General features: G+C 41.6%; 3 protein-coding genes across 3 annotated transcripts in view; 2 read left to right on the top strand and 1 right to left on the bottom strand.

The window, feature by feature from the left end:
• On the top strand, positions 1 to 26,435 carry LOC127533921 (TBC1 domain family member 15-like). Its single transcript, XM_051947946.1, has 17 exons — positions 1 to 121; positions 1,648 to 1,749; positions 2,121 to 2,195; positions 2,341 to 2,485; positions 3,438 to 3,645; positions 8,412 to 8,514; positions 14,327 to 14,521; positions 14,714 to 14,842; positions 15,181 to 15,284; positions 15,554 to 15,648; positions 15,855 to 15,971; positions 16,909 to 17,009; positions 17,101 to 17,200; positions 17,282 to 17,379; positions 22,790 to 22,906; positions 23,083 to 23,169; positions 24,443 to 26,435. The coding sequence occupies exons 1-17, from the start codon at positions 98 to 100 to the stop codon at positions 24,614 to 24,616; spliced, it is 1,974 nt and encodes a 657-aa protein (XP_051803906.1). The 5' UTR covers positions 1 to 97; the 3' UTR covers positions 24,617 to 26,435.
• Positions 17,442 to 22,297, bottom strand: LOC127533920 (uncharacterized). The gene is made up of 16 exons (XM_051947945.1): positions 22,218 to 22,297; positions 21,739 to 22,095; positions 20,472 to 20,689; positions 20,126 to 20,410; positions 19,818 to 20,064; positions 19,542 to 19,756; positions 19,417 to 19,509; positions 19,321 to 19,352; positions 19,071 to 19,102; positions 18,911 to 19,038; positions 18,615 to 18,852; positions 18,461 to 18,553; positions 18,034 to 18,428; positions 17,735 to 17,882; positions 17,610 to 17,702; positions 17,442 to 17,551 (listed from the first exon to the last, which is right to left on the bottom strand). Exons 1-16 carry the CDS (start codon positions 22,226 to 22,228, stop codon positions 17,476 to 17,478), a joined length of 2,661 nt encoding a protein of 886 aa, XP_051803905.1. The 5' UTR covers positions 22,229 to 22,297; the 3' UTR covers positions 17,442 to 17,475.
• A 261-nt stretch (positions 26,436 to 26,696) lies between the features above and the next one.
• Positions 26,697 to 27,674, top strand: part of LOC127534182 (nuclear pore complex protein Nup160-like) — a 36,033-nt gene continuing 35,055 nt past the window's right edge. The window contains 1 exon segment of the mRNA XM_051948730.1: positions 26,697 to 26,837. Coding sequence (XP_051804690.1) covers positions 26,750 to 26,837 — 88 coding nt within the window. The 5' untranslated portion in view covers positions 26,697 to 26,749.

Raw genomic sequence — 27,674 nt, 5'->3', positions numbered from 1 at the left:
TTGAACCGGAAGCTGACGTGTCACTGTTGTTGTGCAGAGATATATACAAACAGACGCTATCACATGCTTGTGTCGTCATCAGGAGGAAGGAGACAACATGGCGGCAGACTCTGTGTTGAAGGTAAAAACAGCGACACGTTAGCGGCAGTTCTGGGAGAACCGAGCGGACTAAGTTCACTGCTGGGGCCGCGGTCAGGCGGTGGGAGCCGTGCCAGTCCGGCTGCAGCTCCCCACCGACCCTCCGCTCCTTTCCGTCAGTCTGTTTGCATCAGTTAGCTGTTCCGGAGCTACACCGACACGAACATCAAAACATAGCGGCAGCAGCAGCCCGAGGAGGCGGCTCCCTGTCAGCCTCTGCCCGCCTTAACGAGCCGCTCACTGCCTTTAGCAGAACTGAGCAGGACACGGTGTAAGGAGCTAATGACTAACGATGGTGACAGACTAACGGGCCCAGGGAGGTCGCAGAACGGGCAGCAGCCTCCAAACTACCGCCTGGTAGATCCAGAGTTCAGCTAAACTCCACAAGCATCCAGCTGTCAGTGTTTACTGCTGGAAGCTAGCAGGCTAACGGAGCTAGCAAGCTAATGGAGCTAGCAGCGTTAGCAAACAAAGTTGTACAGGTTAAAGTGGACTATCAGGTTACTGTGGTTAAAATTAACCTCTCTTAGCAAGTTAACTCTCTGCTCTGTAGTATATCGGTCTGATATTATTGCTGGGTGTAAATTTAAAATAATATATATAATAATACACAAACAGGTCTAAAAGCAAAATTTTATTGTCTTTATTTTAGAATAGTATAATATAACCTGACTTTTCAAAATGATTTGTTTTTATTTTTATGTTAGTTTGGTCTTTCTTTTACATTAATGTCATACTCCTAATTTTTACTTTGGTTTGCTTTGATTCTGTCTTGTATCTGTCCTTTAATCTTTTTATCTATCTATTTTACAATAGTTTCAAAAATAGACTAATTAAATCTATCTCAAACAAACCAGATCTTTTTCCGTTATATTTTTACTGAAAGTGTTAAATATTTTTACTCCCATGCAATACACTGAATTTAATTTTTTTTGCAATAATTCAATAACTAACCCTAATCCTTCATATTTATTTTTACCAGATGCATTTTACAATAATATAATAATTACAATTTAATTCTGTTCATATTTGTTTTTACTCAAAGCTGCTGTTTTTCTTTCCAATATACTAGTCTTAATTTGTTTTATTTAAATTTTAGCTTCTAATCAGTTCTCAGCTGTGGTGTTAGGTTCGTTGGGATGTGAGTGAGTCTGACTGGAAAATGCAAAAAAAAAAAAAAAGTAAAAAGCAAAGTAAAATTAAAAAAACTGAAGCAGCAACGCATTCTACCACATATTAAACTCTCATTTTATTTTTTTAACTATTGAAATTTTTATTTTTTAAACAATAACATAATTACCAGTTTAATTTCATTTATTTTTCTCTAACAACATATTTAGAATTTTTATTTCTTTTATATTTTTAACAGTAATATAACTGTTTTTTTAAGCTCATTTTTAAAACTGAAAACATGAGCAGACAGAAGAACTGACAGAGAAGAAATGTATTTATTACTTAGTGAAACATTTCAGAGTCCTGTCTGGTTTTTATTCCTGTAACGTCCTGCAGGTGATATTTGAACATGACGGCGTCTTCATCCATCCGAGCAGCGACGAGGACGGAGTCGATCAGGACCTGCTGGTTTCAGGGAGCCTTCGGATCCTCGACAAGGTAGGTAAAACTACGATTAAATTATATGTATCTTATTATTATTATTCATCTGCATCTGTTTATTTAATATGAGAAAATAGTGAAAACTGGCTGATATTTGTCAGAGCTGAACATTTGCTGTGAAACCAGTTCAGTCGTCACATCTGGCCAGCAGCTAACACTTATTAGAAAATTAAAATAGTTTCTGTCCAGAGAACAAATTAAACAGTCAGATAAATCAGAAGCAGCTGCATCTCATTCTATGTTTGTTTCAGCTGTTCAGTGACTGGTTCTGGTCAGATACTGGTGTGGTTTGGGTCAGGTGTGTGAGCGTTGTGTGATTGGTTGGTCTGTAAACAGACCTGCTGATAGAGGTGTTTCTTGTCCATCAGGATGCAGAGATGTTGGTGGAGTTCAGACCTCTGGAGGACGCAGTGGATCCGTCCAACATGCTGTGTGCTGGGAAGGTTTGTCTGTTTACTTAGACTAAGACAGATATTATTAATCACCACTGCACATCTGTCATGTACTAGGTATAGTAGTATATAGTGATAAACAGTGAGCGATGCAGCGATAAACAGTGACCGATGCAGTTACTGTGTGCCTGAGCAGGACTCCAGTTCGGTGGTGGAGTGGAACCAGTGCCTGGAGCGTTCCCAGTCCCAGCAGCTGTTGGAGAGTCAGCACAGCTATGAGACGGAATGGGACATGGTGAACGCTGTGACCTTCAGGAAGAAGACCTGCACCAACGGAGAAGGTCAGTCTGTGTTCTCACCTGGAACCAGGAACAGTTCATAGAAGAACCAACTTTCCCTACTGTGGGATCAATAAAGTTTATCTTATCTTTACTTTCACTAAGAACCTTTTAGTAACAAGATCAGTATGGAATGAATTCTGCAGGTGGTTCTTTGAAGAACCCACAAAGGATCTTTTAGGCAGCATCAAGGAGAATGTTGTGGTCCTATCTGCTGAACTGATGAAATTCTTAGAAATGATGGAAAATGAAAACTGATAAATCTGGACCCACCTCGATGGACTCCAAGGACCTGGAATGTTCTAACTGAGACTGAACTTAAAGACTGGAGGCAGGAAAGGAGAACGTCCCCTGGAGAAAGTTCTAGAGTAGAGCTACCAACAGCTGGAGAAAGTTCTAGAGTAGACCTACTGACAGCTGGAGAAAGTTCTAGAGCAGACCTACCGACAACTGGAGAAAGTTCTAGAGCAGACCTACCGACAACTGGAGAAAGTTCTAGAGCAGACCTACCGACAACTGGAGAAAGTTCTAGAGCAGACCTACCGACAACTGGAGAAAGTTCTAGAGCAGACCTACCGACAGCTGGAGAAAGTTCTAGAGCAGACCTACCGACAGCTGAAGAAAGTTCTAGAGCAGACCTACCGACAGCTGGAGAAAGTTCTAGAGCAGACCTACCGACAACTGGAGAAAGTTCTAGAGCAGACCTACCGACAACTGGAGAAAGTTTTAAAGTATGCTCTAGAACTTTCTCCAGGGGACGTTCTCCTCTATGGACTTCAAGGACCTGGAAGTCTGGAAATATTCTCAGTCTGAAGGTGGAACTCTGATTATTGACAAAGTTACAAGAGATGAAGAACCAGATGTTCTGAGGAGGTCGAGGGGGACTTTATTCAAACTTATTTGTTTTCAGATGGAACAAATGTTCTGTTTCTAGACGTTCTGTGTTTTCCCTCAGGATCTCTGAACCACAGCCATGAGAGGAGCCGCTGGACCTTCAGCGTCAGCATCAGCGACCTGAGGTCCATCACGGTGAAGGAGGAGGGCTGGACCTTCCTGCTGCTGCAGCTGAAGGACGCCTCCGTCTCACTGCCGCCGCTGCACTTCCACCAGGGCGGCAGCAGAGAGTTCCTGGACAACCTGCGGAGGTTCGCTCTGCTCACCGAGTGAGTGCCGAGACACACAGACACGTGTGACCTGTTTACTTATGTGCAGCAGCTAATGGAGAACCTCTCTTCCACATTAAAATGGTGTCGGTGAGAGCTGCTGTTTCCTGTCAGCTGAGATAAATCCCAGTGAAGCGTGAATGTCTACAGAGCAGCTTCAGATGGAAGGGTTCCAGTCGATCTGGACACATTATGAGTTATTTTGAATCATTTATGACACTTTGGAGTCATTTTGGATGATTTTGAAGTGTTTTGGGCAGTTTTTAGTCATTATGTGCACTTAGACGTTAAATCTCAGTGACTTCAGTCTGAAGTTCCTCGTTAAAGTGAAAGAGGAAACATCAGAGCAGAAGCAGCTGTTGGTCATTTTAGTTTCAGTTGTTTACAAGTTTGAATAATTTTAGTTGTTTGAAAGTTTGATTCATGGACAGGAACTGACGGAGGAGTAAGTCTGTGTTATTGTCAGTGAGCTGCGGCTGTTATTTATATGCTAATCCGTCCGTTTTCTTCCCTGTGAACCAAATATCAGTGAGATTATTGAGGCTGCTGCTGCTGCTGATAGCTGTTATTAAAGTTCTTATCGACGCTCCGTAATCACACACATTAATGTCCGGATATTTTCCAGCAGCAGCAGACGGGAAGCTGCAGAACTTTAAATAGAAGCTCAGAGAACTGACTCATGTTCATTAGAACATACATGATGTGTTATTTACTACAGAACATGTTCATTAGAACATACATGATGTGTTATTTGCTACAGAACATGTTTATTAGAACATACATGTGTTATTTACTACAGAACATGTTCATTAGAACATACATGATGTGTTATTTACTACAGAACATGTTTATTAGAACATACATGATGTGTTATTTACTACAGAACATGTTTATTAGAACATACATGATGTGTTATTTATTACAGAACATGTTTATTAGAACATACATGATGTGTTATTTACTACAGAACATGTTCATTAGAACATACATGATGTGTTATTTATTACAGAACATGTTCATTAGAACGTACATGATGTTATTTATTACAGAACATGTTTATTAGAACATACATGATGTTATTTACTACAGAACATGTTCATTAGAACATACATGATGTGTTTACTACAGAACATGTTCATTAGAACATACATGATGTGTTATTTATTACAGAACATGTTTATTAGAACATACATGATGTGTTATTTACTACAGAACATGTTCATTAGAACATACATGATGTGTTATTTATTACAGAACATGTTCATTAGAACGTACATGATGTTATTTATTACAGAACATGTTTATTAGAACATACATGATGTTATTTACTACAGAACATGTTCATTAGAACATACATGATGTGTTTACTACAGAACATGTTCATTAGAACATACATGATGTGTTATTTATTACAGAACATGTTCATTAGAACATACATGATGTGTTATTTACTACAGAACATGTTTATTAGAACATACATGATGTGTTATTTACTACAGAACGTGTTCATTAGAACATACATGATGTGTTATTTATTACAGAACATGTTTATTAGAACATACATGATGCGTTATTTATTACAGAACATGTTTATTAGAACATACATGATGCGTTATTTATTACAGAACGTGTTCATTAGAACATACATGATGTGTTATTTATTACAGAACATGTTCATTAGAACGTACATGATGTGTTATTTATTACAGAACATGTTTATTAGAACATACATGATGTGTTATTTACTACAGAACATGTTTATTAGAACATACATGATGTGTTATTTATTACAGAACATGTTCATTAGAATGTACATGATGTTATTTATTACAGAACATGTTTATTAGAACATACATGATGTTATTTACTACAGAACATGTTCATTAGAACATACATGATGTGTTTACTACAGAACATGTTCATTAGAACATACATGATGTGTTATTTATTACAGAACATGTTTATTAGAACATACATGATGTGTTATTTACTACAGAACATGTTCATTAGAACATACATGATGTGTTATTTATTACAGAACATGTTCATTAGAACGTACATGATGTTATTTATTACAGAACATGTTCATTAGAACATACATGATGTTATTTACTACAGAACATGTTCATTAGAACATACATGATGTGTTTACTACAGAACATGTTCATTAGAACATACATGATGTGTTATTTACTACAGAACATGTTTATTAGAACATACATGATGTGTTATTTATTACAGAACGTGTTCATTAGAACATACATGATGTGTTATTTATTACAGAACATGTTCATTAGAACGTACATGATGTGTTATTTATTACAGAACATGTTTATTAGAACATACATGATGTGTTATTTACTACAGAACATGTTTATTAGAACATACATGATGTGTTATTTATTACAGAACATGTTCATTAGAACGTACATGATGTTATTTATTACAGAACATGTTTATTAGAACATACATGATGTTATTTACTACAGAACATGTTCATTAGAACATACATGATGTGTTTACTACAGAACATGTTCATTAGAACATACATGATGTGTTATTTATTACAGAACATGTTTATTAGAACATACATGATGTGTTATTTACTACAGAACATGTTCATTAGAACATACATGATGTGTTATTTATTACAGAACATGTTCATTAGAACGTACATGATGTTATTTATTACAGAACATGTTTATTAGAACATACATGATGTTATTTACTACAGAACATGTTCATTAGAACATACATGATGTGTTTACTACAGAACATGTTCATTAGAACATACATGATGTGTTATTTATTACAGAACATGTTCATTAGAACATACATGATGTGTTATTTACTACAGAACATGTTTATTAGAACATACATGATGTGTTATTTACTACAGAACGTGTTCATTAGAACATACATGATGTGTTATTTATTACAGAACATGTTTATTAGAACATACATGATGCGTTATTTATTACAGAACATGTTTATTAGAACATACATGATGCGTTATTTATTACAGAACATGTTTATTAGAACATACATGATGTGTTATTTATTACAGAACATGTTTATTAGAACATACATGATGCGTTATTTATTACAGAACATGTTTATTAGAACATACATGATGCGTTATTTACTACAGAACATGTTTATTAGAACATACATGATGTGTTATTTACTACAGAACATGTTCATTAGAACATACATGATGTGTTATTTACTACAGAACATGTTCATTAGAACATACATGTGTTATTTACTACAGAACATGTTTATTAGAACATACATGATGTGTTATTTACTACAGAACATGTTCATTAGAACATACATGATGTGTTTACTACAGAACATGTTCATTAGAACATACATGATGTGTTATTTATTACAGAACATGTTTATTAGAACATACATGATGTGTTATTTACTACAGAACATGTTCATTAGAACATACATGATGTGTTATTTATTACAGAACATGTTCATTAGAACGTACATGATGTTATTTATTACAGAACATGTTTATTAGAACATACATGATGTTATTTACTACAGAACATGTTCATTAGAACATACATGATGTGTTTACTGCAGAACATGTTCATTAGAACATACATGATGTGTTATTTATTACAGAACATGTTCATTAGAACATACATGATGTGTTATTTACTACAGAACATGTTTATTAGAACATACATGATGTGTTATTTACTACAGAACGTGTTCATTAGAACATACATGATGTGTTATTTATTACAGAACATGTTTATTAGAACATACATGATGCGTTATTTATTACAGAACATGTTTATTAGAACATACATGATGTGTTATTTATTACAGAACATGTTTATTAGAACATACATGCTGTGTTATTTACTACAGAACATGTTTATTAGAACATACATGATGTGTTATTTACTACAGAACATGTTCATTAGAACATACATGATGTTATTTACTACAGAACATGTTCATTAGAACATACATGATGTGTTATTTACTACAGAACATGTTCATTAGAACATACATGATGTTATTTACTACAGAACATGTTCATTAGAACATACATGATGTGTTATTTACTACAGAACATGTTCATTAGAACATACATGTGTTATTTACTACAGAACATGTTTATTAGAACATACATGATGTGTTATTTATTACAGAACATGTTTATTAGAACATACATGATGTGTTATTTACTACAGAACATGTTTATTAGAACATACATGATGTGTTATTTATTACAGAACATGTTTATTAGAACATACATGATGTGTTATTTACTACAGAACATGTTTATTAGAACATACATGATGTGTTATTTACTACAGAACATGTTCATTAGAACATACATGATGTGTTATTTACTACAGAACATGTTTATTAGAACATACATGTGTTATTTACTACAGAACATGTTCATTAGAACATACATGTGTTATTTACTACAGAACATGTTTATTAGAACATACATGTGTTATTTACTACAGAACATGTTTATTAGAACATACATGATGTGTTATTTATTACAGAACATGTTTATTAGAACATACATGATGTGTTATTTACTACAGAACATGTTTATTAGAACATACATGATGTGTTATTTACTACAGAACATGTTTATTAGAACATACATGATGTGTTATTTACTACAGAACATGTTCATTAGAACATACATGATGTGTTATTTACTACAGAACACTGACTCATTGTTTATTTATTCTAACGTGTGTGTGTATCTTCAGGTCTCCAGATGATGACACGTGTCTCCTGGTCAGTACTCCTAACAGAGCTCTATCTCAGTCCTTTGAGAACCTTCTGGACGACAACAACTTCGGCCTCGTTAATGTAAGAAATTAACCGTTCTCACGTCAGCTTCTAACACAGGGATGTCAAACTCATTCCACAAAGGGCCGGTGTGGCTGCAGGTTTTTGTTCCAACTGAGCAGCATCACACCAGACCTGACTCATTTAATCAACCGATCTCAGTCTGCAGACAGGTGATTGGTCAGACTGTGTGCTCTAGGCTACAGCATTTAGTTCCAACATATCTACAGCACACAGTCTGACCAATCACCTGTCTGCAGACTGAGATCGGTTGATTAAATGAGTCAGGTCTGGTGTGATGCTGCTTCGTTGGAACAAAAACCTGCAGCCACACCGGCCCTTTGTGGAATGAGTTTGACATCCCTGATCTAACCAGAACATGTCAGCTTCTAACCAGAACACGTCGGCTTCTTACTTTTACTTTTATTTATTTATTTGATCCGTGGTACATTGCACAAATAAACATTAACCCTGAAGGGAGAGATGCATTATGCCAGGTTATAGCATGAATGCTAATTTCCACCTGTAGTCCCAGAGCAGGCAAAGGATGTGTTGGGATAAAATAAGAATAAAAAAAAAACAAAAAACACAACCAATAAACATTTCCCAACATTAAACACAAAGAAAATCATAAAATTAAAGTCCATAGTCTCTACAAAAGATACGACCACCAAAGCACTTTCAAAATCATCATTAATGGGTACAAGATTGACCCAAGAGCAACCATCGCTTCAGCAAGCGTGAAAACTCACTGAAATGTGTACATTTCAAAAGCTCTGTGGGTAATTTGTTCCATTGGTTCATTGCTACGTATGAAAATGCTGATCTTCCAAAAGCGGAGTCGAGTTTTCTTATATAACACTCGCCCCGAAGAGATGACCGAGTGTCTCGAGAAGAGACTTCATAACACAGAGGGATGAAAGTCTTTAGCGGTGGCGCAACAGTGCCATGAATTATCCTAAACAATAAACATAAATTAGAATATCTAATACAATTTTCAAAGCTTAAAATACCATGTTTAATTAGAATTTTGCAGTGATGGTATATTCGTCGTTTTTTATCATGAATTTTAAGAGAAGTTTTGTATAATGATTCAAGAAGCGTAAGAGAAGTTGCACATGCCTGTGACCAAGTTGTCATACAATATCGGAAACGTGGAAAAATCATTGCATTTAAATACACATATGATGCTTCAGTGGTTAGCGAGTTTCTAATATACCGATAGGTTGAAAGATTAAATTTTAAAGTATTTGTTAGTCTTTTAATATGTTTCTTAAAATTTAAGTTCGGATCAAGAATTACACCTAGATACTTGTATTGTTCAACATTTTGAATAGGTAGACCTTCTATCATGACATTAGGACAATTCTGAAATTTAAAATGATTTGTAAAAAACATGGAAACAGTTTTTTTCGACATTTAAAGTTAGACAAGAATTTTTTTAACCAATTTGAGACTTTTCTCATCTCTATTTTAAGTTTTTGAGCCACTTCTTCCACAGTATTAGCATGTGTATACACAACAGTGTCATCTGCATACATTATTATTTTGGCATTGGAGATGTTTGGAAGATCATTAATATAGAGAATGAACAGCAGTGGCCCAAGAATAGAGCCCTGCGGTACACCTATGCTGCAGGCTTGCAGTGGAGATGTTACATTATTAACTGTGACACACTGCTGCCTGTCACTGAGATATGACTGAATCCAGGTTATTGTATTTTTATGAAAACAGAATTGTGATAATTTATTTATTAATACAATATGATTAACGGTGTCGAATGCTTTACGCAAATCAAGAAAAACAGCCCCTACCATGCCACCCCCATCAAGTCTGGACTTGATGTCTTCAGTTAAGTAGCAGCAGGCAGTCTCTGTAGAGTATTGCTTTCTGAACCCAAATTGGAGAGGGTTTAACATCTCCAGTTGATTAAGGTGGTCCATAAGCTGCTCTGCTACTACTTTTTCCAAGACTTTTGAGATCGAGGGAAGAATGCTTATTGGCCGATAGTTTGAGACCTGGAGCTTGTTTCCTGATTTGTGTATAGGCTTGACTATGGCTGTTTTCAAAACTGTGGGAAGGGAGCTCTCAATTATTGACAGATTTATCATTTTAGTTAAAGCTGGTGTAAGAGTTTCTTTATGTTCTTTTAAAAAGACTGTGTCTATACCAAAAAATCCTTAGTTTTACTGCTACTTAGCATTGATATACATTTTAGAACCTTGCTCTCTTCAACTGTATGCAATTTTAAAAAGGACTCATCACACTGAAACTTAGAGACACAGCTTACTTGAGAAAATGAGCCTACCAAATCCAGTGCACAATTAAGAAAATATTGATTAAAATATAGTGCTTGCTCTGTGTTATTGTTTAGGATTGATCCATTTACTTTAAGTTGTAGAGATTCAAAACTATTATTTTCCTACCTGATAGTTTATCCATACTTTCCCATAGTATCTTGGTATTTCCTTTTGCCTCTTTTATCATGTTTAGATAGAAATTTGCTTTTGCACTTCTAAGCTGCGTAATGACTTTATTTCGTAAAGACTTATATATGTAATAATCCGTATTTTGTTTAGACTTAAAAAAAACTTTTAAGAGCAAGATCTCTCTGCTTCATAAAATCCCAAAGAGAACTATTAAACCAAGGCAGTTACTTTTTATTGCTTTTTTTTTTTAGATTTGAGTTGTGTATATTTATCTATAGTCTGTTTTATTGCGATTAACATATTTTTACATGAAAGATTGCAACAGTTATCAGTTTTACTACACCAGTCTATTTCTTTAATATCACGCTCCAGAAGAGCGTGATTATTCTTAGAGATATATGAAATTTTGAAGTTATGTATTTGTTGCTCATTTTTGTAGCGTAATTTATTTAACTTTCTAACTACCAGGGTGAGATTATGGTCAGATAACCCCATTATGAGATTATACGTTTTAGTTATTCCATCTCTTTTATTGGTGAATATTAAATCGATTAATGTTTGAGATGTTTTCCCAATTCTGGTTGGTGTATTGATTAGTTGAGTCATTTGCAGTAAGTTTGTCAACTTTTTAAGCGTTTTCCTGTCAGTTTTGTCCAGCCAATTTACATTAAAATCACCTAAAAGCAGCATTTCTTTGCTTTCATATTTTTTTAGGAATTTCTTTTAAACCATCATAAAATATATTGGGTGTGTGTGGTGGTCTATACACAGCGAATATTAAAAGAGACATCTGGGGTGAAAGAGTGATTGTTACCCCCACACATTCAACAGATTTTACAGCAAGGTCTATTTGATGACTATTGAAACAGTCTTTGATGTAGATGAGGACTCTACCTCCCCTCTTCCTTCCCTCATGATCCCTTCTGTAGACTTTATACCCCGGGACAGTATAAACAGATGCCGATGTCGTGGGCTCAAGCTTAGACTCAGTAATGCAAATATAGTCCAAGTTTGAGTCGACAAGTCGATGTTTCAACTGTTCAGCTTTAGATTTTAAACCATTTATGTTTATATGTCCACCAAATAACCCTTTCGGTTTATTACGTGGGTTCCACAGGACAGACGCATGGTTAACAGTTTGGAAAAGTTTAGTTTTGCGCTGTTTAGATGCGACAACTGACTGCAGAGCGTCCAAATTGTACTTGCATACTCGGACACTATTGATCCTCGCTTTAATCATCCCGTATGCAGAGTTGTTACCGTGTGGCGTTGTGTTGGAGGCATGTAGGGTACGAATTCCAGGCGTGGACAGAGGTGCAGACATAGGTTTAGGCAGAGGTGCAGTCACCAGTCACGGACGTAGAACCACAGGTCCAGGATTCACGTGCACGTCGCTGCTTAGTAGCAAGATGATGCACCACAGCGTTGCTCTTCCCCTCTGAACCGTCAACTGAGCCATCCTCCGTGTGCGCTGCCGGTCGCGGTTACCGTAGGCAGAAGCCCGCCCGTCGTCCAGCACCTCAGAGTAGATCGCGTACTGGCTCCAGGAATCCAGGGCGAAAGACGGTGTCTCTTGCAAGCCCCCGTGCGTGGTCGATCTTTCACGTATAGTAGCCCAGCCTCCATACAGTTGTGTAGTTATGATCGCCAACACGTAAAACAACACGGTGAACACACACTGTGCTTGTGCATTAATCGTCTTTTGTAAATGCCAAGGTGTCAGGTTTGTAGAGGCAATTGCAGGTTCAGGTGGTCTCCCAGATTTTGATAGGAACAGTGAAACAGCAGCGCCTGCTAAGCTGCTGCAACAACCTGCCGCCATCTTGCCACCAAATGTTTTCAAACCAGAACACGCCGGCTTCTATCCAGAACACGCTGGCTTCTATCCAGAACACGTTACCTTCTATCCAGAACACGTTACCTTCTATCCAGAACACGCCGGCTTCTATCCAGAACACGCCGGCTTCTATCCAGAACACGCCGGCTTCTATCCAGAACACGCCGGCTTCTATCCAGAACACGCCGGCTTCTATCCAGAACACGCCGGCTTCTATCCAGAACACGCCGGCTTCTATCCAGAACACGCCGGCTTCTATCCAGAACACGTTACCTTCTATCCAGAACACGTTACCTTCTATCCAGAACACGCTGGCTTCTATCCAGAACACGCCGGCTTCTATCCAGAACACGCCGGCTTCTATCCAGAACACGTTACCTTCTATCCAGAACACGTTACCTTCTATCCAGAACACGCCGGCTTCTATCCAGAACACGCCGGCTTCTATCCAGAACACGTTACCTTCTATCCAGAACACGTTACCTTCTATCCAGAACACGTTACCTTCTATCCAGAACACGTTACCTTCTATCCAGAACACGTTACCTTCTATCCAGAACACGTTACCTTCTATCCAGAACACGCCGGCTTCTATCCAGAACACGCCGGCTTCTATCCAGAACACGCCGGCTTCTATCCAGAACACGCTGGCTTCTATCCAGAACACACCGGCTTCTATCCAGAACACGTTACCTTCTATCCAGAACACGTTACCTTCTATCCAGAACACGCCGGCTTCTATCCAGAACACGCCGGCTTCTATCCAGAACACGCCGGCTTCTATCCAGAACACGCTGGCTTCTATCCAGAACACGCTGGCTTCTATCCAGAACACGCTGGCTTCTATCCAGAACACGCTGGCTTCTATCCAGAACACGTTACCTTCTAGCCAGAACACGTTACCTTCTAGCCAGAACACGTTACCTTCTAGCCAGAACACGTTACCTTCTAGCCAGAACTCTCGAGTTCAGAACTCATTTCAACTCAAACTCTGACAGATTTCATCATTTTTTTGTAGTGAATTTATTGATTTTCACAGGTTAATTTTTTTCATTTTGTTTTATTTAGGTTTCCTCTGCTATTTTTGGATTAATTTACAGATATTGTTATATTATAATTATTATAATTACAGTTATTTTTAAAATTAATATGCGGATTTTCTCTCAGAGTTTTTTGTAGATCTTGCTGGTTAGTTTTTGGTTAAATTCTAGATTTTAATGGATGTTTTCTAAATATTTTCCACAGATTTTATTGAGATTTTAGTGATTGATCTTTCTTATATTTATTGCTTGTTTTGGTGTGTTTGGGGTTAAATGTTCTGATCGTTGTAAACTGTTTTCTTGTACATTTTGTTGCTGTTTTAAATTGATATCCAGACAATTTTAGTATTTTTTTTATGCATTTGCAGATTTTTTTTGGTGGTGATTTTATTAATTTACGTGTTTATTTATTGTTCTAGATTTTATAGTTTCTTTAAATGAGTTTACAGCCTGTCGCAGATATTTTCATCATGTTTGTTGTAGATTTCACTGACGTGTTTTAGAACCTCCTCCCTCGTTCTATGCAGAAGTTTAAACGGGATCCGTACGTCACCACGCTGGGCGGCTTCTCCAAAGTCACCAACTACATCTTCGATGCCCTGCGAGGGTCAGAAGAGCAGCAGCAGCGCCCCCCGGAGGAAGTGGCCGATCTGCTGGGAGAAGTTATTCCAGGACTGGAGATCAACCAGCAGGAGGAGCCAGGCTTCGAGGTCATCACCAGGGTGGGTTTAGAGGAACACCTGAGCAGATCATCAGGTTCAGTTCAGAAGAAGAACCCAAAACTAACTGACATTCATCCTGTTAGCTGCAGGAAAGAAAACGTGGTTTAGTGACGGTCCTAAAACTGCAGCCTGAACTCAGGATTCTACTAAGTTCTCCACATGTTCTGCTCTCTGACTGGACTCTGTCTGCAGATCGACCTGGGATCCAGACCTCAGGTGAGCCGCCGAGAGCCGCTGACGGCCGAGGACTGGACCAGACACCAGGACGGGGAGGGCAGGATGGTGGAGACCAGCCGGCTGAAACAGAACATCTTCAAGGGGGTGAGTTCCTCAGAGCTCAGGAGAACATAGGAGAACACAGGTTCATGTCTTTACATGTTCTCCTGGAGGTTCTCTGGTGTGAATACTTTAATTCATGCAGAGAAGATTCTCTAAAATCAGGCCTCAGATGTGATAGATCTGATTTCTGCTGATGCTGATGGTGTTTGTCCTCCACGTTCCCTCCACGTGTCCTTCACTTGTTTTCCAGGTGTCCTCCATATTTTCTCCACACACTCTTATGTGTACTCCATGTGTTCTCTGTGTTTTTTTCACATGTATTGCATATGTTCTCCATGTGTTTTCACATGTTTTACATATGTTCTCCTTGTGTTCTCCAGGGTCTGTGTCACGCTGTGAGGAAAGAAGCCTGGAAGTTTCTTCTCGGTTATTTTCCATGGGAGAGTTCGCTGGAGGACAGAAAAATTCTGCAAAGAGCCAAAACGTACGAGTGGTTGTTGTTCTAAAGTTCTTTATTATTTACATTCACCTCATTAAGTAAATATTTACACCTGAAAGATTCCAGACAGATGACGCCTGTCTGAGGAACATTTTTTTAACCGATGATTATTATTATTATGAGTATTTAATAGATTATTTGACGTCGCTGTGATTAAAGAGGTTATTTTTATTTCTGTATTAATAAATGCATGTTGAGGTTCTCAGAGGCTCCGTTCTCTGAGTCTGGTGTTAATTTAAACGTTCTGCTCTCAGTGACGAATACTTCAGGATGAAGCTTCAGTGGAAATCAGTGAGTGAAGAGCAGGAGAGAAGGAACTCCCGACTGAGAGACTATCGGAGTCTGATCGGTGAGAAGAACCTCATTTTTTCACTTTCCTGGCTACAAACCGTCAGAAACAGGAGGTTCTGGCAGCTGGTGAAGGACCAGAACCGGTCAGGTTCCACAGAACAGCAGCTTCACATGTTTTCTGAGATGTGTGACCTAAAAAGCCGATTAAACTACATGCGGTGTTCAAAAGATCGGGTTCTGTGACATTCCCCTGTTTTGTTTCAGAGAAAGACGTGAACCGAACAGACAGAACCAACCGGTTCTATGAAGGCATCGACAACCCGGGCCTGGTTCTGCTGCACGACATCCTGATGACCTACTGCATGTATGACTTCGACCTGGGTGAGACTTACTCAGTAAACTCTTAGTACTTTCAGAACCGGTTCTCCTGCAGAACACAGAACAAGTTCTATACTTCATCCTGAACCTGTGAACACGAGAACCCAGAGTTTTCACTGAGCTGGAAATTCACAAGAAAATAACACGTGACTACAGGAACTTTTCCAGAATGACAGACAAATTTCACAAAAATGACTCCAGGTGTGTCTAGAATGACTATAAATGTGTCTAGAATGACTTCAGGTGTGTCTAGAATGACTATAAATGTGTCTAGAATGACTCCAGGTGTGTCTAGAATGACTCCAGGTGTGTCTAGAATGACTATACATGTGTCTAGAATGACTATACATGTGTCTAGAATGACTCCAGGTGTGTCTAGAATGACTCCAGGTGTGTCTAGAATGACTATACATGTGTCTAGAATGACTATACATGTGCCTAGAATGACTATAAATGTGTCTAGAATGACTCCAGGTGTGTCTAGAATGACTATACATGTGTCTAGAATGACTCCAGACGTATCTGAATGACTCCAGATGTAGCTAGAATGACTATAAATGTGTCTAAAATTACTCCAGACGTATCTGAATGACTCCAGATGTATCTAGAATGACTATAAATGCATCTAGAATGACTCCAGGTGCGTCTACAATGACTCCAGGTGTATCTGAATGACTGTAGATGTATCTGGAATGACTCCAGATGTGTCTAGAATGACTATAAATGTGTCTAGAGTGACTCCTGGTGTGTCTAGAATGACTATAAATGTGTCTAGAGTGACTCCTGGTGTGTCTAGAATGACTATAAATGTGTCTAGAGTGACTCCTGGTGTGTCTAGAATGACTATAAATGTGTCTAGAATGACTCCAGGTGTGTCTAGAATGACTCAGAGATTCCTTAAAATGAAAATGAGGTTTACTGTGGGTGTTCTATGCTCCAGGTTACGTCCAGGGGATGAGCGACCTTCTGTCTCCCATCCTCTTCGTCATGGAGAATGAGGTGGACGCTTTCTGGTGCTTTGTGGCCTTCATGGACCAGATGGTGAGAAACACTCTGGTTCTGGTGTTTTAATGAACAGATTCAATAATCAATAATCTCAGTCAGTAATCATCAATAATCTGTTGTGTTTCAGCACCAGAACTTTGAGGAGCAGATGCAGGGCATGAAGCTGCAGCTGATCCATCTCAGTGCTCTGCTGCGGCTGCTGGACTTGTCCTTCTGGAACTACCTTGGTACCGACCTGCCTCATAAGTCCAATGTTCTGTCTCTGTGTGATGTCATGTTCTGATCCGAGTTCTGCTGTGTTCCGTCAGAGTCTCAGGATTCTGGGTATCTGTACTTCTGCTTCCGCTGGCTGCTGATCCGCTTCAAGAGGGAGCTGAGCTTCCAGGACGTCCTGCGGCTCTGGGAGGTCTGTATCGGTTCTGGTTCTGGTTCTGTTGAGGGCTGCAGCAGATATTCATCAGGTTCAGTCTTTCAGAGTAAATAAAGACCCAGAACATGAAAATTACAAAAAACATCCAAGTAGAACATGAAGGACAGGAGGAACACCAGTAGAACATGGTGAAGGACAGGAGGAACACCTGTAGAACATGAAGGACAGGAGGAACACCTGTAGAACATGAAGGACAGGAGGAACACCAGTAGAACATGAAGGACAGGAGGAACACCAGGAGAACATGGTGAAGGACAGGAGGAACACCAGGAGAACATGGTGAAGGACAGGAGGAACACCTGTAGAACATGGTAAAGGACAGGAGGAACACCAGTAGAACATGGAGGACAGGAGGAACACCAGTAGAACATGGTAAAGGACAGGAGGAACACCAGTAGAACATGGAGGACAGGAGGAACACCAGTAGAACATGAAGGACAGGAGGAACACCAGTAGAACATGGAGGACAGGAGGAACACCTGTAGAACATGGTAAAGGACAGGAGGAACACCAGTAGAACATGGAGGACAGGAGGAACACCAGTAGAACATGGTAAAGGACAGGAGGAACACCAGTAGAACATGGAGGACAGGAGGAACACCAGTAGAACATGAAGGACAGGAGGAACACCAGTAGAACATGGAGGACAGGAGGAACACCAGTAGAACATGAAGGACAGGAGGAACACCAGTAGAACATGGAGGACAGGAGGAACACCAGTAGAACATGGAGGACAGGAGGAACACCAGTAGAACATGGTAAAGGACAGGAGGAACACCAGTAGAACATGGTAAAGGACAGGAGGAACACCTGTAGAACATGAAGGACAGGAGGAACACCAGTAGAACATGGTAAAGGACAGGAGGAACACCTGTAGAACATGAAGGACAGGAGGAACACCAGTAGAACATGGTAAAGGACAGGAGGAACACCTGTAGAACATGAAGGACAGGAGGAACACCAGTAGAACATGGTAAAGGACAGGAGGAACACCAGTAGAACATGGTAAAGGACAGGAGGAACACCTGTAGAACATGGTAAAGGACAGGAGGAACACCAGTAGAACATGGTAAAGGACAGGAGGAACACCAGTAGAACATGAAGGACAGGAGGAACACCAGTAGAACATGGTAAAGGACAGGAGGAACACCTGTAGAACATGAAGGACAGGAGGAACACCAGTAGAACATGGTAAAGGACAGGAGGAACACCAGTAGAACATGAAGGACAGGAGGAACACCAGTAGAACATGAAGGACAGGAGGAACACCAGTAGAACATGGTAAAGGACAGGAGGAACACCAGTAGAACATGAAGGACAGGAGGAACACCAGTAGAACATGAAGGACAGGAGGAACACCAGTAGAACATGAAGGACAGGAGGAACACCTGTAGAACATGAAGGACAGGAGGAACACCAGTAGAACATGGTAAAGGACAGGAGGAACACCTGTAGAACATGAAGGACAGGAGGAACACCAGTAGAACATGAAGGACAGGAGGAACACCAGTAGAACATGGTAAAGGACAGGAGGAACACCAGTAGAACATGGTAAAGGACAGGAGGAACACCAGTAGAACATGGTGAAGGACAGGAGGAACACCAGTAGAACATGGTGAAGGACAGGAGGAACACCTGTAGAACATGGTAAAGGACAGGAGGAACACCAGTAGAACATGGTGAAGGACAGGAGGAACACCTGTAGAACATGGTAAAGGACAGGAGGAACACCAGTAGAACATGGTGAAGGACAGGAGGAACACCTGTAGAACATGAAGGACAGGAGGAACACCTGTAGAACATGGTAAAGGACAGGAGGAACACCAGTAGAACATGGTAAAGGACAGGAGGAACACCTGTAGAACATGGAGGACAGGAGGAACACCAGTAGAACATGGTAAAGGACAGGAGGAACACCAGTAGAACATGGTAAAGGACAGGAGGAACACCTGTAGAACATGGTGAAGGACAGGAGGAACACCTGTAGAACATGGTGAAGGACAGGAGGAACACCTGTAGAACATGGTGAAGGACATGAGGAACACCAGTAGAACATGAAGGACAGGAGGAACACCTGTAGAACATGGTGAAGGACATGAGGAACACCTGTAGAACATGGTGAAGGACATGAGGAACACCAGTAGAACATGAAGGACAGGAGGAACACCTGTAGAACATGGTGAAGGACAGGAGGAACACCAGTAGAACATGAAGGACAGGAGGAACACCAGTAGAACATGGTGAAGGACAGGAGGAACACCTGTAGAACATGAAGGACAGGAGGAACACCAGTAGAACATGGTAAAGGACAGGAGGAACACCAGTAGAACATGGTAAAGGACAGGAGGAACACCTGTAGAACATGAAGGACAGGAGGAACACCTGTAGCACATGGTGAAGGACATGAGGAACACCTGTAGAACATGGTGAAGGACATGAGGAACACCAGTAGAACATGAAGGACAGGAGGAACACCTGTAGAACATGGTGAAGGACAGGAGGAACACCAGTAGAACATGAAGGACAGGAGGAACACCAGTAGAACATGGTGAAGGACAGGAGGAACACCTGTAGAACATGAAGGACAGGAGGAACACCAGTAGAACATGGTAAAGGACAGGAGGAACACCAGTAGAACATGGTAAAGGACAGGAGGAACACCTGTAGAACATGAAGGACAGGAGGAACACCAGTAGAACATGGTAAAGGACAGGAGGAACACCAGTAGAACATGGTAAAGGACAGGAGGAACACCAGTAGAACATGGTGAAGGACAGGAGGAACACCAGTAGAACATGGTAAAGGACAGGAGGAACACCAGTAGAACATGGTAAAGGACAGGAGGAACACCAGTAGAACATGGTAAAGGACAGGAGGAACACCTGTAGAACATGGTGAAGGACAGGAGGAACACCTGTAGAACATGGTGAAGGACAGGAGGAACACCTGTAGAACATGGTGAAGGACATGAGGAACACCAGTAGAACATGAAGGACAGGAGGAACACCTGTAGAACATGGTGAAGGACATGAGGAACACCAGTAGAACATGAAGGACAGGAGGAACACCAGTAGAACATGGTGAAGGACAGGAGGAACACCAGTAGAACATGGTAAAGGACAGGAGGAACACCTGTAGAACATGGTGAAGGACAGGAGGAACACCTGTAGAACATGGTGAAGGACAGGAGGAACACCAGTAGAACATGAAGGACAGGAGGAACACCAGTAGAACATGAAGGACAGGAGGAACACCAGTAGAACATGGTAAAGGACAGGAGGAACACCTGTAGAACATGGTGAAGGACAGGAGGAACACCAGTAGAACATGGTAAAGGACAGGAGGAATACCAGTAGAACATGAAGGACAGGAGGAACACCAGTAGAACATGGTAAAGGACAGGAGGAACACCAGTAGAACATGAAGGACAGGAAGAACACCAGTAGAACATGAAGGACAGGAGGAACACCAGTAGAACATGAAGGACAGGAGGAACACCAGTAGAACATGAAGGACAGGAGGAACACCAGTAGAACATGAAGGACAGGAGGAACACCAGTAGAACATGAAGGACAGGAGGAACACCAGTAGAACATGAAGGACAGGAGGAACACCAGTAGAACATGGTAAAGGACAGGAGGAACACCAGTAGAACATGGTGAAGGACGGGAGGAACACCAGTAGAACATGGTAAAGGACAGGAGGAACACCAGTAGAACATGAAGGACAGGAGGAACACCAGTAGAACATGGTAAAGGACAGGAGGAACACCAGTAGAACATGGTGAAGGACGGGAGGAACACCAGTAGAACATGGTGAAGGACGGGAGGAACACCAGTAGAACATGGTAAAGGACAGGAGGAACACCAGTAGAACATGGTAAAGGACAGGAGGAACACCAGTAGAACATGAAGGACAGGAGGAACACCAGTAGAACATGGTAAAGGACAGGAGGAACACCAGTAGAACATGGTGAAGGACGGGAGGAACACCAGTAGAACATGGTGAAGGACGGGAGGAACACCAGTAGAACATGAAGGACAGGAGGAACACCAGTAGAACATGGTAAAGGACAGGAGGAACACCAGTAGAACATGGTAAAGGACAGGAGGAACACCAGTAGAACATGGTGAAGGACGGGAGGAACACCAGTAGAACATGAAGGACAGGAGGAACACCAGTAGAACATGAAGGACAGGAGGAACACCAGTAGAACATGGTGAAGGACAGGAGGAACACCAGTAGAACATGGTGAAGGACAGGAGGAACACCAGTAGAACATGGTGAAGGACAGGAGGAACACCAGTAGAACATGGTGAAGGACAGGAGGAACACCAGTAGAACATGGTAAAGGACAGGAGGAACACCAGTAGAACATGGTAAAGGACAGGAGGAACACCAGTAGAACATGGTGAAGGACAGGAGGAACACCAGTAGAACATGAAGGACAGGAGGAACACCAGTAGAACATGAAGGACAGGAGGAACACCAGTAGAACATGAAGGACAGGAGGAACACCAGTAGAACATGAAGGACAGGAGGAACACCAGTAGAACATGAAGGACAGGAGGAACACCAGTAGAACATGAAGGACAGGAGGAACACCAGTAGAACATGAAGGACAGGAGGAACACCAGTAGAACATGAAGGACAGGAGGAACACCAGTAGAACATGAAGGACAGGAGGAACACCTGTAGAACATGAAGGACAGGAGGAACACCAGTAGAACATGAAGGACAGGAGGAACACCAGGAGAACATGGTGAAGGACAGGAGGAACACCAGTAGAACATGGTAAAGGACGGGAGGAACACCAGTAGAACATGGTGAAGGACGGGAGGAACACCAGTAGAACATGGTGAAGGACGGGAGGAACACCAGTAGAACATGGTAAAGGACGGGAGGAACACCAGTAGAACATGGTAAAGGACGGGAGGAACACCAGTAGAACATGGTAAAGGACGGGAGGAACACCAGTAGAACATGGTAAAGGACAGGAGGAACACCAGTAGAACATGGTAAAGGACAGGAGGAACACCAGTAGAACATGGTGAAGGACAGGAGGAACACCAGTAGAACATGGTAAAGGACAGGAGGAACACCAGTAGAACATGGTAAAGGACAGGAGGAACACCAGTAGAACATGAAGGACAGGAGGAACACCAGAATCTGGACTCTTGTTGTAAGTTCTCCACCTTAGAGACTTAGAACCATCCAGAACCCATCAACACAACCTTTTAATTGAGTCCGTAGTTTCTGCTGTCGGTTCTGTCAGGGTTCTGTCTGTTCCTCTGGTTCTACTGCAGCCATGAGCAGACAGAACCATGAGAACAGACTGAGTTAATGTTCTACGGTGTGCTTGGTTCTGGTTCTTGTGGACCTCCAGGTGATGTGGACCGGGCTGCCCTGCCAGAACTTCCATCTGCTGGTCTGCTGCGCCATCCTGGACTCTGAGAAGCAGAAGATCATGGAGGAGAACTACGGCTTCAACGAAATCCTGAAGGTGAGAACCTCAGCATGTTGGTTCTAGATGTTTCAGAACCTTAATGGAACCTGTCAATACGTTTTAATGTTTCCAGAAGTGAAACAGAACCATCTGGTCTCAGTCTAACCCTGCAGCTCTCTGATCCATAACCAATAATGATCGGTGGTTCTGAAGGTTCTGGTTCTGTGTTCCAGCACATCAACGAGCTGTCCATGAAGCTGGACATCGAGGAGATCCTTCAGAAAGCAGAAGGAATCTGTCTGCAGATCCAGAGCTGCAAGGTGTGTTCACCTCTACCTGTCTGTCTGTCTGTCTTTCTGTCTGTCTGTCTGTCTGTCTGCCTGTCTGTCTGTCTGTCTGTCTGTCTGTCATACCTCTACCTGTCTGTCTACCTGTCTGTCTGTCTGTCACACCTCTGCCTGTCTGTCTGTCTGTCACACCTCTGCCTGTCTGTCTGTCTGTCTGTCACACCTCTACCTGTCTGTCTGTCTGTCTGTCTGTCACACCTCTGCCTGTCTGTCTGCCTGTCTGTCTGTCACACCTCTACCTGTCTGTCTGCCTGTCTGTCTGTCACACCTCTGCCTGTCTGTCTGTCTGTCTGTCACACCTCTACCTGTCTGTCTGTCTGTCTGTCTGTCATACCTCCACCTGTCTGTCTGTCTGTCTGTCTGTCATACCTCTACCTGTCTGTCTGCCTGTCTGTCTGTCACACCTCTACCTGTCTGTCTGTCTGTCTGTCTGTCACACCTCTGCCTGTCTGTCTGTCTGTCTGTCACACCTCTGCCTGTCTGTCTGTCTGTCTGTCTGTCACACCTCTACCTGTCTGTCTGTCTGTCTGTCTGTCACACCTCTACCTGTCTGTCTGTCTGTCTGTCTGTCACACCTCTGCCTGTCTGTCTGCCTGTCTGTCTGTCATACCTCTGCCTGTCTGTCTGTCTGTCTGTCTTTCTGTCTGTCTGTCTGTCACACCTCTACCTGTCTGTCTGCCTGTCTGTCTGTCTTTCTGTCTGTCTGTCTGTCTGTCACACCTCTACCTATCTGTCTGCCTGTCTGTCTGTCACACCTCTACCTGTCTGTCTGTCTGTCTGTCACACCTCTACCTGTCTGTCTTTCTGTCTGTCTGTCTGTCTGTCACACCTCTACCTGTCTGTCTGTCACACCTCTACCTGTCTGTCTGTCTGTCACACCTCTACCTGTCTGTCTGTCTGTCTGTCACACCTCTACCTGTCTGTCTTTCTGTCTGTCTGTCTGTCTGTCACACCTCTACCTGTCTATTCATGTCATGTCTTTCTCTGGTAGTTTTTAGTTTTTACAGAATCAGGACCGATAATCTAAAAGTGTTTTTATCTCTGGTTGGTTCCTGATGAGCTGCAGTCACATGATGAGTTCAGGAACCGTCGGAAAGTTTAAACCTTTTATAAAAACTTGATGCTGAAGACTACCAGAACCGTCCTCCCGGTTCTATCAGAACCACGGTGACCCTGCTGAGTGGTTCTGTGTTGCTGTTCCTGTACCTGTCCAGGTGTGTCTGACTCTGCCCTCCCTCCTCCTCAGGACCTTCCTCACTCCGTCAGCGTGATCCTGGGTTTGGACTCGGAGCCGAGCGGTGCCGACCCGACGGGTTCTGGATCTGCTCCCAGAGCGGCTCAGCGGCCAGATGGCTGCTCCAACGGACACTTGAGAGAAACCAGCTCTCAGCTCAGCTGCAAAGTTGCCTTCATATCGTAGTAAAGCGTCAGCAGGGCGGCGCCAGAGAGACGCCACGCCGCCTGAACCCACCAAGAAGAAAATGTACAAAGAATTTAAGATGATTGAGATCTTATTTTTGTAACTCTTGTACCATATTGTGTCTGATTGAGTCATTCCTCCTGAAGATGTTAAAGCCTCATTCAGATGAAGGACGTTCTCTTCTGCTCCATCAGAACCTCCAGAACTTTAGTTCCCTCAGTGGTTCTCTGATGGTTATTTTCTGACTGTTGAGTCTCTGAACTATAAACATGATGTCTTTAAGCTGCCAGTTCTCTAAAACTGTTTCATTTACAGACAGAAATGATGAAGATGAGCAGATTTGCATTTTTTAGAATTAAAACTGAAGCTCCAGTTTTTCCTGCAGTAGCTCAGAGGCAGAGTTCTGCTCAGCTTCATTCAATCTAAACAAGAGGAGACCCCTTGAGCTTCTGATTTGTGACTTTATTAAAGCTGTGGATCTTCTCTGAATGAGGCTTTATTGTGGTGAAGAACTGCCAACACTCAGCTGAAGCTGTAACATCTCAGAGCTTCAGGTGGAACCATGGAGCTGCTGATGAACCAGGAAGGAGCTGTTTGGAGCTGTTTGGAGCTGCTGCAGCGTTTTCTTACTGAGACTTCAGATGTTTCTGGATTAAAACTGGTTTCTGCTTCATCAAACTTCACGCCACTGGCTGTTATTTCTGAACAAAAGAAAATGTTTGTTCCCTCAGCTGTGATTGGCTGACGGAGACGAACCTGCTAACTTCACTGATTACCCTGGTTATTGTTTCTCTGGTTGGTCTGGAAAAAAGAACAGTGATGGTTTCTAACAGAACGCAGAGGTTTTTAGAGTGGTAAACCCAACCAGCCAATCAGTTCATCAACCAGGTAACTAACCAACCAACTCATCTAACCAACCGTCTGGTTCATATAGAAACTGTTCTCTTCTGTCACGGAAGCAGAGAAAACAAATGTCAGCAAATATTGGAGGTTTTTGCTTTATCAAGGGAAGCAGAGTACGTCTACCTGCAGAGTGCTTCTATCTTTGAATCGTTGCAGCTCTGATTTTGTCATGTTTTACCTTTTTTGCTGAAAATATCTCCTTCATGCTCATTCTACCAACATCTAACTGATTTTTACTGAAAGCTGAGTCGAAAAACCGCAAATATTCTGTTTAAAATTAAAAAATACTATGAGTCAGCAGAGAAACTGGAAGCAGATCAGAGTCATTAAATCTGTGTGCAGGCAGAAGAATGACCAATAGCAGGGCTAACTTTCACCATTGATCGGTTAATTGATTATCTAGTGGATCGATCAGCTGTTTGGTCTCTGAAACGGTGAAAAATGTGGATCAGTTTCCACAAATGTCAAAGATCTTCAGTTACCTGTCAGAGGAAAGAAACCAGAAATACTCAGTAGAGAAGCTGCCTGTTGGAGATACAGACATCAGCAGCTTCAGGACGCTCGTTTAAGTGTGACATCATCAGTGTGACATCATCAGTTTGACAGCAGAAGATGTGACCAGAACCAGTTAAGGGTTATTATTATTATTGTAATTTATTGAGGGTTTAACTCTCAGTAAGGAAACAAGCAGCAGCTCGGTTTGTTCCTCGCTGTTATGAGTGAAGTTCTGACAGGTTCTGTTGGGTTCTGTTTGGTTCCATGAAGCTCTGACAGGTTCAGTTTGGGTTCTGTTGGGTTCAGTTTGGTTCAATGGAGCTCTGAGTGTTTCTGTTGCAGATTGAACTCTTTGTGATTTCGGCTCTTTTCATGTAATCGATCAATCCGACACTTTGGGCAATAAAAACTGTTTAAGGAGCGTTTTATTGTGTCCCGATGAACAAACCGATCAAAGTTCTGGATAAAAATCAGCTTAAACCGAACAAAGTTCCCCCCAGACGTGTTTTCTGATGATTCAACGGAGAAAACCTAAAAAAAATAAGAACAATTCTGGGTAAAACATCGGCAGGTATCAGGTGGTTGTTGCTCGTCCTTCCGGCAGGGGGCGGAAGTGCAGCTCTGCAGCTTCTGGCCTCCATTAAAGCGCTAAAAAAAAAAAAAAAAAACAGCCACAGAAGAAGAAGACCCGGAAGCAGGAGGTTTGAAACAGCGCGCGACCTGTAGTCAGACAAGATGGCGGCTCTGGAGCGGAGCTTCATCGAGATCTGCGGCTTCGAGAGAGACGGAGGCCGGAGGGGCCGAGAGGTGGCCGTGGACCTCGGTAAGACCCCTGTTGACCCCCGTAGACCCTAACCCGTTTATCCGTTTCGTCTGTCTGGTTCTCTGTACCGGGCTAACACCAGCTAACTCAGGCTAATCGGCTAACGGTTAGCAGCGCGTACACGCGGTGGTAACGTTAGTCAGCGGTGTTGGTCCGTGCGCGGCATCAGGGGGTCTCGTGGATGGAGTTAAAACACCTCAGACCTGAACCGGGTTAAAGGCTCCTGGACAGTCCGCTAATAGGCAGCTAACGGTGCCGCCTCTCACTGGTTAGCATCTATTAGCTGGTGAGTTGGCTGCTCACCTGTCGGACACAGGCCAGTGAGGAGCATGTTACTGTTTAACTCATTAAATAACTGAAGTGAACTCAGACCAAACTGTGTAAAAAAAACAAACCCTCTAATTTAAGGGAGAAAATTTCACAAATGTTAAACTGTAGAGAACCAGAAAGAGAAGAACAAGAGCAGCCAAACTAAAGCGGGTTAAATGAACAAGAGCTGAGAGTTTAGAATCAGAATCAGAATGCGGTTTATTGCTAAGTAGGTTACACTTACAAGGAATTTTCTATGGAGCTCTTGGTGCAAATACAATAAAATAATAAGAGATGTGAGAAATACGGATGAAATAGACAAGGTATGTGCAGTTACTACTCAGTAGTAATTAATATAGTCAACAGAGCTGATTTGCAGTGGCATGGGCAGTGTTTATCAGCGATGCAGCAGAGGGGAAGAAGCTGTTTTAGTCCTGATGGACCGCAGCCTCCTGCCTCAGGGGAGGGGTTCAAAAAGTTTGTGTCCAGGGTGAGAGGGGTTGGCCAAGATCTTGGTTGGACACCTTA

The sequence above is a fragment of the Acanthochromis polyacanthus genome, chromosome 5 (genome assembly GCF_021347895.1).
Source record: "Acanthochromis polyacanthus isolate Apoly-LR-REF ecotype Palm Island chromosome 5, KAUST_Apoly_ChrSc, whole genome shotgun sequence".
In the NCBI taxonomy this organism is placed as follows: Eukaryota; Metazoa; Chordata; class Actinopteri; family Pomacentridae; genus Acanthochromis; species Acanthochromis polyacanthus.
Note: the sequence above shows the minus strand (reverse complement) of the source record. Positions and strands in the feature narration are given on the sequence as shown.

Excerpts from the sequence above, each read along its gene's own strand:
- LOC127533921 (XM_051947946.1), top strand. The coding sequence starts at position 98 with ATGGCGGCAGACTCTGTGTTGAAG. Across the intron at positions 14,843-15,180 it reads AACAGAACATCTTCAAGGGG|GGTCTGTGTCACGCTGTGAG; the intron begins GTGAGTTCCTCA and ends TGTGTTCTCCAG. Across the intron at positions 22,907-23,082 it reads GCTTCAACGAAATCCTGAAG|CACATCAACGAGCTGTCCAT; the intron begins GTGAGAACCTCA and ends TCTGTGTTCCAG.
- LOC127533920 (XM_051947945.1), bottom strand. Across the intron at positions 18,429-18,460 it reads TCCTTTACCATGTTCTACTG|GTGTTCCTCCTGTCCTTTAC; the intron begins GTGTTCCTCCTG and ends CATGTTCTACAG. Across the intron at positions 17,552-17,609 it reads CTGTCCTTCATGTTCTACTG|GTGTTCCTCCTGTCCTTCAC; the intron begins GTGTTCCTCCTG and ends CATGTTCTACAG.